Source organism: Nelumbo nucifera, chromosome 4 (genome assembly GCF_055504915.1).
Source record: "Nelumbo nucifera cultivar China Antique chromosome 4, China Antique-T2T, whole genome shotgun sequence".
In the NCBI taxonomy this organism is placed as follows: Eukaryota; Viridiplantae; Streptophyta; class Magnoliopsida; order Proteales; family Nelumbonaceae; genus Nelumbo; species Nelumbo nucifera.
The window spans coordinates 72116876-72127238 of record NC_142652.1 but is presented as its reverse complement, the minus strand read 5'-3'; the positions used below and the strand labels follow the sequence as shown (position 1 = coordinate 72127238).

General features: G+C 40.1%; 1 protein-coding gene across 1 annotated transcript; it reads left to right on the top strand.

The window, feature by feature from the left end:
• Positions 1-720: 720 nt before the first annotated feature.
• LOC104611259 (pto-interacting protein 1-like) lies at positions 721-6183 on the top strand. The gene is made up of 8 exons (XM_010278242.3): positions 721-1015; positions 2117-2211; positions 2573-2823; positions 2916-3042; positions 4123-4396; positions 5116-5248; positions 5378-5464; positions 5830-6183. Exons 2-8 carry the CDS (start codon positions 2127-2129, stop codon positions 5959-5961), a joined length of 1089 nt encoding a protein of 362 aa, XP_010276544.1. The 5' UTR covers positions 721-1015; positions 2117-2126; the 3' UTR covers positions 5962-6183.
• The last annotated feature ends 4180 nt before the right edge of the window (positions 6184-10363 follow it).

Here is a 10363-nt window from a genome sequence, read left to right as displayed (position 1 = left end):
TAAAAGGGGTCTATTTGCAAGTTGCAACTATGTTAAAAAAGTTCAAGAGACAAATTTCAAGAGAAGTTTAAGCAATGGTTAGAAACTTTAGGATAAATTTCAACAATTTACCTTTATAATAATAATAATAATTAATTACTAATAAAATTTAAAATAAAGATATTTTAGCTATTGTTGATGTTGTATGAAGAAGTAAATGACTTTGAAGGTAGGTGCCATGTGTAAACTTGTTAACAACACCCACTCAATAAAAACAAAAAGAAAGAAAGAAAAAAAGAAAGACCCATTTTGAATTTTAACTATAGTTGGAAATTGGTTGATTTGGAATTAAGAATTTAGTTGCTACAATTTTTATTCCATTCTTGGTTGAATTTAAAAATAGTAGTTGTATTTTGTCAAGAGTTGACAAATGACAACTGGCACTAGGTGAGGGAGGATATCGGAACAAGCACCCAAAATTCCTCAAGGAGGAAAGCGGAATGTAATGTTTGTTTTGTCCTTTATTGGTCATAAAAAGTTAATAAGGGACCTTTTAGCTTTTTTTAAATTTTAGTTTTAGTGTTTAGGGCACCATTTAGGGCGCCAACAAATCTTAAGGGTATAAATAAGAAAATCCTTATTCTGACTGCGATGCCACGTGGTCTATTTGCATACTCGGGTTAAGTCCAGACGAAGAAAGAAAAAGAATAAAATAATAAAAGAAGACTTGCAAAAAAAAAAATTGATTAAACTCCTTTATTTTTTTCTCCTGAGCAGAGCCGAGAACGATTGATGATTCATTGTATTTTCAAGCCTCTCTGGCACAAATCAAGGAAGCTCGGATTCGGACAGACCACCGTCTCCGGTGCATGCCCTATCCTGCGCACTCCATTTGCTTATCCTACACATTTTGGCTGACTTCGGCTGCTGCTCCGGCTCATCTACTCAATTAGTCAAGTAAAACAAAAGACTCTCTCTGTCTCTCGGTGTGGTTTGAGGGAGAGAAAGCTAAAGCATAAAAAACAGTCGAGAAAAGGTGAGATTTTTGCCCTAGGATTTCGGGTTTAGATCGATCCTAGGCACTTCTGCTTCCTATTCTTGTAGTTTTTTTTTTTTTTTTTATTTAGTTTCTTTCCAGTTTATGTGAAATTACTTTAAGAAGACAAAAGATAAGCATTCTATGTTTGATCTTCAACTCATTCTTGTTTCTTTGAACTACATATACTTGTTTCTGGGTTTGTTTTATTGATTTCATGAGCGGTGAATGATTTGCTTGGTGTCTGTGCTGTTGTTTTTCTTTGCTTATGATCAATTATTCTTTGGTATTTGTTTAATTGGAGCAATCTGTATACTAGAGAGAAAAAGAGAGAAAGAGAATGGCTTGATTGGATGCCATTCAATAATCAGCTGAGAGATCCAATAAGATTGCTGAATCCAGATTATCGAGTTCACTTGACTTCTGTAACGAGTAATTTTCTTGGTGGAATTTCATGACAAGCACCTTTTGTCACTATACTCTTTAGCTGTTCCAGATGAAGGAGTGGCATATATTGTGTGAATTAGCTTTGATGATAAAATGATTTTTAAATTTTCTTCTGCGTGATTTTCGCGAGAGGGGCTAATGTTTCTGGATGTAAGTCATTTTTCACTCAATCAACAATTGTGTTTAGACAGGAATGAAAGTTATAAACCACTGCAAGATTTATGCAAGTTCTTTTTATCATTTAGAATAAGCATCACATAGTTCTGTACTACAAATTATCAAATGCCAGAGCAACAGATTCTCTGAAGTATCATCCTTTCCATACTGATGTAAGCATGGTTTATCAGGAAGAAGAAATGAAAATTATAAACAACTTGGAGCTATTTTACACAAAATGCACCAATCTGTTTGTGTTATGTGCTTAAAACATATATAACTATGTTGTTCTTCACCATTAAAGTTCAATCCTAGCATTCGATGCTTACCACATAGTCTCAACATGTCTACCTATTTGTTTTCTTTTCTTGGCTGAAATTGGCATTCTGAACACTGATGATGTTAACTTTTCTCATTAAGGTCCATTTCTTGGTCTGATTATGATGCTTTATGAGAATGCTTCCCTTACTAACCTAAACCAAATATTTATTGCCTCAGAAAGAGAATCATGAGCTGTTTCAGCTGCTGTGAAGAAGATGAAATCCACAAGGCTGCCAATAGCGGAGCCCCATTTGTGGCAAATGATGCAGCAGGTAATGCACTATGCCTAACCTGTAGTTTCTCAAAACTGATATATGGGCCTCTGGGCTCTGGCTATGTTGCATTATCTATTCTAGATGAAATGAAAATACAGGGCCAACTTTCTGGGCTTCGTTTAAATTGTCTTTGTTTTCTCCAGCAAGTTTTGGAGAGAGGTTCTAATCTCCCCTTCGTATTAGTTACAGTCATTGAAGTACTTCTCTTTATGTGTTTCTATTAATAGGTTCTTGCTTAATTCTTCCTTGAACCAAATCCCAAGATTCATGCTTGCTGTTATACGGCCCCTATATTGATGATATTTATGTTTCGTATGCTCCATAAACATGAAACTGAAAAGTTTTTTTGCAATTGTAGGCAATGGTGGAGGTTACCATGCCACTGAAGCAGCACCTAAGGGTACTCAGCCTGTAAAAGTCCAGCCTATTGCAGTCCCTGCCATTTCAGTCGATGAACTGAAGGAAGTGACAGACAACTTTGGAACAAAGGCTTTAATAGGAGAGGGCTCATATGGAAGAGTATATTATGGTCTTCTGAAAGATGGAAGAGCTGCTGCTATCAAGAAGTTAGATGCCAGTAAGCAGCCAGATCAAGAATTTTTAGCACAGGTTAGATTTTCTAGTGCACATTGGTGTTCTGTTCTTTGTTTTTTTTTTTTTTCAATTCATGTCAATTTATCATCATACTATTACTTTTACAGGTTTCCATGGTATCAAGGCTGAAACATGAGAATGTTGTTGAGATGCTTGGTTATTGTGTTGATGGAAGCCTTCGTGTCCTTGCATATGAATTTGCTACCATGGGATCTCTTCATGATATTCTTCATGGTAAATAGTCTCAAATTTTAATAGTACTCTTTCACATTCCTAAATTCCTATGTAATTGATAGCTGCAATGTTTTAAAGGGTGAAGTCATGAGGTAAGGAATTAGGACCCTTGTACATGTTGGATAAAGCCTATGGGCATGAGACAGGTGCTATATTTAAAAGAGAGTAGTTTTACTTCCCTTTACTTAAGCATCACACATTCCTAGTGATACACATTGGAAAATGAATTTGGACCGCCACTTTAGAGTTTACACTTGATCCATATTTATTGGACTAAAATACACAAAACATGCAAAAGAAATGATGCCTGTGCACACTAAAGAAACCAACATTTAGTTATTTTGCCTATACCATTTGACTATTTATGCCCAATCTTGTTCCTTTTCTTGTAGTGGCAAATGTTTTTCTTTGAGAGCGTTAAATAGTGCCCATTTGAAAGGGGCGGGGGGCTTTCATGCAGTGGCTTCTGGTTTTCCAATGTGGCCCTACATGGGAAGCCTAGAAGCTATATTTGGTAAAGACCTGGAAAAAATGCGCTTTAATTCAGCTTAGGAATTGACTTTCCAGTGAAGGTAGTTTCAGTGGCTTCTTCAAAATGGTTCAGTCAATGCAGCTCAATCAAAGCTTAAGCCCTCCCAAACTGATTCATAAATTCCTGCAAAGTTGCTTAGTTCTTTAAGCTTAGGAAGAACGTTTGGACAGGGCCTTGTCATTTTGAATTCCAGAAATAGTTTATGGATGGCCCCTGATATTGCATGTTTTTTATTTATGAATGAGCCATGAGATATTTCTCTCACTGAGATTTGATGTATCGCTGACATGCCAGGATTTCTTAATGATAATGCTTCAACTTGTTGATGTTGACATGATGATATTTTTCCTAATCTGCAGTACTTCCTGTCTAGTTACTGAAGATGATTCACAAATGAGCTGTGAAAGTTCATAGAACTGGCATGAGACTGAATATTAACAAACTTATTTCAGATACATGATTGTTCTCCTAGTTTTATCTGTTTCCACAAGTTATATCTCATTTGTAAGCTTGATGATGGATGTAATGCTATGTATGGTTTCCTGTAGGGAGAAAAGGTGTCAAAGGAGCACAACCAGGACCAGTTCTATCATGGGCACAACGGGTAAAAATTGCAGTAGGAGCTGCCAAAGGACTTGAATACTTGCATGAAAAGGCACAGCCTCCCATCATTCATCGTGACATCAAGTCCAGCAATGTATTACTTTTTGATGATGATGTTGCTAAGATTGCTGATTTTGATTTGTCAAACCAAGCCCCTGACATGGCAGCCCGCCTTCATTCCACCCGTGTTCTTGGAACTTTTGGTTATCATGCTCCAGAGTAAGACCTCTAAGGGCTTTGGACTAGATAGTTATTATTTTCAATTTTTCTTACATATCATTTTCAATTTTCTTTCAGTATTAAAAGTTTGGAAACCATACAGTTCTCATTAGATGGCTCGTATGATTTTCAACAAGGGGATCACCAATTGCTGTTGCCTACCTAGGATGTGTCCTAGATGTTTACACCAAAAGTTCACTGACCAGATTAGTGTAACTATCCACATGTCCACTCCACTAAGAGGACATATTGTACATAGATGCACACATGTATGTCTCTTTTTATGAATGTGATTCGGTGATCAGGGTAAAATGGAAAACCAATAAATGGTAAGTCAATTGCTCAAGTTCTATCCTTAAAAGATCAGGTCCATTCACTGCACATGAACATTGTATGTTGGTACTTGCTCGTAGCATTTTCTGGTGTAAAACCATTAACTTAAGTCTCTAGTACCTATATGATTGCTATCCTGTATCTGAATCAAACTTTAGCTCCTTCACGGCTTCACGGAAGGAAGAAAAGCCTCCTTCTGAACTTGGGTAACAAAGCCATTCTACCCATGTATGAAAGAATTTTAAACTTCACATAATATGGATTATGTGGTGGCATTTTCCACCAGCCAATGGTCTTCCCCCACTTCCATTAAGGAGCTTTGGCGTTGATTCCTCGTATCCTGAAAATGTAAGTTTTACATAAGATTTTCTGATTGTGGGTGCCAGATATGCGATGACTGGACAGCTTAGTTCAAAGAGTGATGTTTACAGCTTTGGCGTTGTTGTGCTGGAGCTCTTGACTGGGCGTAAGCCTGTTGACCATACGCTACCACGGGGACAACAGAGTCTTGTGACATGGGTACAAACTTCTAGTTGACCTTTCTGTCTAGAATTCCTGAAGAGTCAAATCATGCTTTGTTTTTCAAGTTTTGGAACTGAAATCTTCTTTTAATAACATGACGTTTCCTGGAAATCTTAAATGTATTAGGCCACACCAAGACTTAGTGAAGACAAGGTGAGGCAGTGTGTTGATGCAAGACTAGGTGGAGACTACCCTCCCAAGGCTGCTGCTAAGGTAATATCTATGCTTAAAGTGAACAAATTAGATTGTGCTTCCTTCCAGTGAAACTGACTGTTAACCTTGGTAGTATAAGAAGGGAATGATTGATAGACCTATATAAAGCCCACTCAGAATATTCATTCTCAAGTCTGAATTGATGAAGAGATTTGCAAGTTTTTATTCACTATTACATCCTTTCAGTTGCACTTTCAGCAGTATGCTTACACAAGTGATTTTACCTCATCAACTTAATGTTTTGAATTTTTAAAGGATACCTGAGAAATGAGTAAATGCAGATCCATATTTATAATATTTTGACTACAAAAAAAATCTTATATTTGTATTGGGCATTTTGTAATCCCATCTTGTATTCGATACAGATGGCTGCTGTAGCTGCGTTATGCGTGCAATATGAAGCTGATTTTAGACCCAACATGAGCATTGTGGTTAAAGCTCTCCAGCCACTGTTAAATGCTCGGTCTGGACCGCCTGGTGAAACCCCAAACTTGTGATCTCTCTATCTCTCTCTCTCTCTCTCGTTAGTTGGGGCCAGATTATGGAGGTGGTTTTGTAACAGGGTGGTTGTAAGTTGTGCCAACATTCTATACACTTCAATTATTTAATTTTCAAATTTTTCCGGGTTTATTTTTTTTGAAAAAGCATGTAAAATCTTATCACCAACCTACTGTGGAAGTATTTTTTTTTTATTATGGTGGCATTCCGCTTTTTCATCAGAGAATCCTGTTCTTGTCTCCTCGTATTCAACTATTCCTTAATCGAGACCATATCCACTCTCGAAATGGCCTTTACCAAAGATAGCAAGATTTTTTTTTTTTTAAACACTAGTGGGCTAAATGGTAAGATGATCTTTTTCCTTGGGAAGATACTATAGCTTGAACATTTGAGTTGTAAACTGCTAATACAATGTTTTTTTTGGTCATTCTTTTTTCTTTTCCAAAAGAATCATAATCTGGTCTTATGATTTTTAGGCTGCGTTTAGAAATGAGGCAAATGAAGCATAAATCTCGGTTCAAGATAAATTTATACTCTGGTTCACTTTTGTTTTTGTTTGGTAAAATTACATTTATTGTATTGACAAATGACAGAAAACATATTTTCTAATGCATATTTACATTGATAATAAGATGTAGAAGTATATCAATAAAAAAGAAGAAAATTTGCATTCAAGCAGGCTTTTGATAAAAAAAGATATGCTTTATTGGAATTTGTGTTTGTAACCATTACAACTAAAAATCTGTTTGGTAAGAAGGTAAATTTGTCGGTGCAAATTAATCCAACTTTGCAATTTATATGGACCGTTTTACATTCTACACATTTGTATTCACACTTATTTGTATCGTTTCCGATTCCAACTGTTTGAAATACTTCGACTGCAAGCCAAATGGACTTTTACGGATGAACCCTTGGTGAAAAATTTTGCTTAAAAAGTTATGGTTCATTATATTATAAAACCAAATCGATAATGTTCATAATGAAGATTCAATCGAAGTTTCCTATATCCTTCAAAACTCGGTCAGTACTGTGTTCTGGATTTGGGTTAATCGCAGTACTCCTGGGGCCAGCTGGAGGCTCCATCTGAGTTTTATATAGGCGTGATTTGTCCTGAGAGAGAGGGGCATCCCTTTTTGTATGCTGCCAAGACGTGTTTGGTTGCAATGCAAATAAATTTGCACTAATGCAAAATTATGGCAATGCAAAAGATTTGACTATAAATTTTGGCTTATTTTTATTTCAGATTTGAGCTTATTTTGTTTGATTGCAGTACAAATAAAATAAATTTAGACATGAAGCGGATAAAAGTAAAACCCAAAACAAAATTAAATGAAAATTTACATTTTTTTCATTTGCACTCCTATACATTTGCACTAATGCAAATAAAATTGCACTTCAACCAAACACAGTCAAAGACTCGGTTTAGAAAGAGTACAAATACAAATATGTACAATATAAAATATAAGGTTTTGCACTCCACATATTTGTATTTGCATTCCTTCCAAACTAAGCCTAAAGCTTCCACAAATGAAACCAAAAAATACCAAATACAAGTTTGACGAAGCGATACATCCATGGGATTCAGCAAGCAGGTCTTGCAATAGGCGGATCGCTGTCTGACAATCCCTATAGATAAAGCATTTGCCTTTTAGGGTTGAGGCGACCTCAATTGCCATAAACAAAGCTTCAGCTTCCACTGATTCTGCATTTGGGTCCACTGAGTTATTTTCTTCTAGCTAGAACGAAATTGCCATCCTTGTTCAGTACCGGTGCACAGTACCACACAAGCTGCTGTTGCTGCCAATCGCTCCTTAAAAGCTCCATCAAACATAATATGGTAATCCCATTCAGATTCAGCAGTAATAGATTCCGCCTCTGCAAAACTCTCTCCCCCCTGAATGATCTCTTCCATAGTACACTGAGATCGCCTGTATTTCTGTAATAGCCCTGTGAACATGTGTAAGTGTCCATCGGGCTGAACTCCTTCAAATATTAAGGGCCCATTTGGTTCACAGTTGGAATCAGAATCAAAATCAAAATTCTCCAAAATCAGAATCGGAATGATTCATTCCTATAGTCTGTTTGGTTCAGACAGAATGGGATTTCATTCCAAGAGGAAGGGGCAGGAAATGGCCATTCCCTCAAATGGAAGAATGCTATTCCAGCAGGAATGAGAATGAAATTCTGATTCCATTCAAGCAAACAGATATAATCGAAATAACCCATTCCGATTCTAATTCCAAAGCCCTATATTTACAAACCAAATGAGGCCTTAGTTTCTTTCTAGCATTCCACAGTGACCACAAGATCACCACCTTTGCAACCTAGTAATTCCAATCATAAATCTCTCACTTCCTCCATTAGCCATTGTCATTCTATTTACCACCTGCGTGACATGACATTAACAACACAAGGTGGAACATGAGGGGTGCTACTAAAAGACAGTGCAAATTTGCTCCTCTTCTCCACGGTTTCGAAAGGCAGTGCAGATCTTTAGAAGCGATTTTTTTTTTATTTAATCTTTGTGTTAGAGCTATGATGAGGGCAGATTTGGCCCTCCAGTGAAATTGCGACACGTGGTACCTTGTGACAACTAGGCAAGCCCCCAGGCAACAACTTACCAAGTTGGTCCCCCCCCCCGGGCACCGGTCTGGCTGGCCTGGCGCGACCTGTGCGGCCTACGCGACCTGGCCGGATCAGCCTGCCACACGCACCGACCTGGCAATCTGGCCCAGACACAGGCGCCGACCTGGCAATCTGGCCCGGACACAGGCGCCAACCTGACAACATGGCTCGGACACAGGCACCGACCTGGCAATCTGGCCCAGACACAGGCTCCGACCTGACAACATGACCCGGACACAGGCGCCAACCTGATGACCTGACCCGGACACAGGCGCCGACCTGGCAACCTGGCCGGACACTGACCCGCCGACTGACACAGGCGCCGACCTGGCAACCTGGCCTGGACACCGACCCGCCGACTGACACAGGCGCCGACCTGGCAACCTGGCCCGGACACCGACCCGCCGACAGACACAGGCGCCGGCCTGGCAACCTAGCCCGGACACCGACTCGTCGACTGACAGGCGCCGACCTGACAACCTGGCCCAGGCGCCGACCTGGCCACCCTGCACAAGCGCCAGCCTGACAACCTCGAGGAGTTCATCACCGTACCCCGGTTCTGACGGGATATGACGTCTTACCATTTGAAGGCTTTTTACCCACCTAACCCGCGAGGGCACCACTATATAAGGACTCCAACCCCCAAAGCCAAGAAAAAAGAAAAGAGGGTATGGTAACCCCTGCTCTCTAACTCTCTCATTTCTCTCCAAGCCCTCTATAATTAGAATGCTAAATCGGAGAGTCCCCGCTGGGAAAATACCCCCAGGTCCTCTGATTCAGTTCCCGCAAGTCCCTCAGCTCCCGCCGTCTACAAAGGAGAGAAAATCACCTCACGCGGGGGGTAGTCGGGTAGCGCTGCACCAGGGAGCTCCACCATCCTCTGAGTTGCAGACCGCCTAGGAGCAAGTCAAGTGACGAGTTCACCACCAGGGAGCACTACCAGGCAATTCGCCACCAGGCAATTCGCCATCAGGCAGTTCGCCACCAGGCAGTTCACCATCAGGCAGTTCGTCACCAGGCAGTTCGCCATCAAGCATCGCCACCAGGCAGTTCGCCATCAGGCAGTTCGTCACCAGGCAGTTCGCCATCAGGCATCGCCACCAAGCAGTTCGCCATCAGGCAGTTCGCCACCAGGCAGTTTGCCATCAGGCAGTTCGTCACCAGGCAGTTCGCCACCAGGCGGTTCGCCATCAGGCAGTTCGCCACCAGGGAGCACTGCCGGGCAGTTCGCCACCAGGGAGCACTGCCGGGCAGTTCGCCACCAGGCAGTTCGCCATCAGGCAGTTCGTCACCAGGCAGTTCGCCATCAGGCAACGCCACCAGGCAGTTCGCCATCAGGCAGTTCGCCACCAGGCAGTTCGCCATCAGGCAGTTCGCCACCAGGGAGCACTGCCGGGCAGTTCGCCACCAAGTAGCTCATCACCAAGGCACGTCACCACCGGGTCAAACACGAGGTACTTAGCCAAAAAAATTTTACACATCCTAAAAATTGGACGTGACCAAAAACGGTTACATCAAGCTACAAACTAATCGGATCGAATTCACTAAAGGGTATATCCGATCCGATAAGAATCCTTTGGATTTTCAAGAGTATGATTCAAATTTGAATATCTTATCGTATATTTGATTTGAAGATTCAATTAGAATTGTAATAAAAAATTATAATACATTATAATATATAATATAATCAAATATCTTATCATATATTTGATTTGATTGGTATCATGTACTTTGGGCCTAATGCTACTTTGGTCTCCGAACTTTAAAATCCGAAAA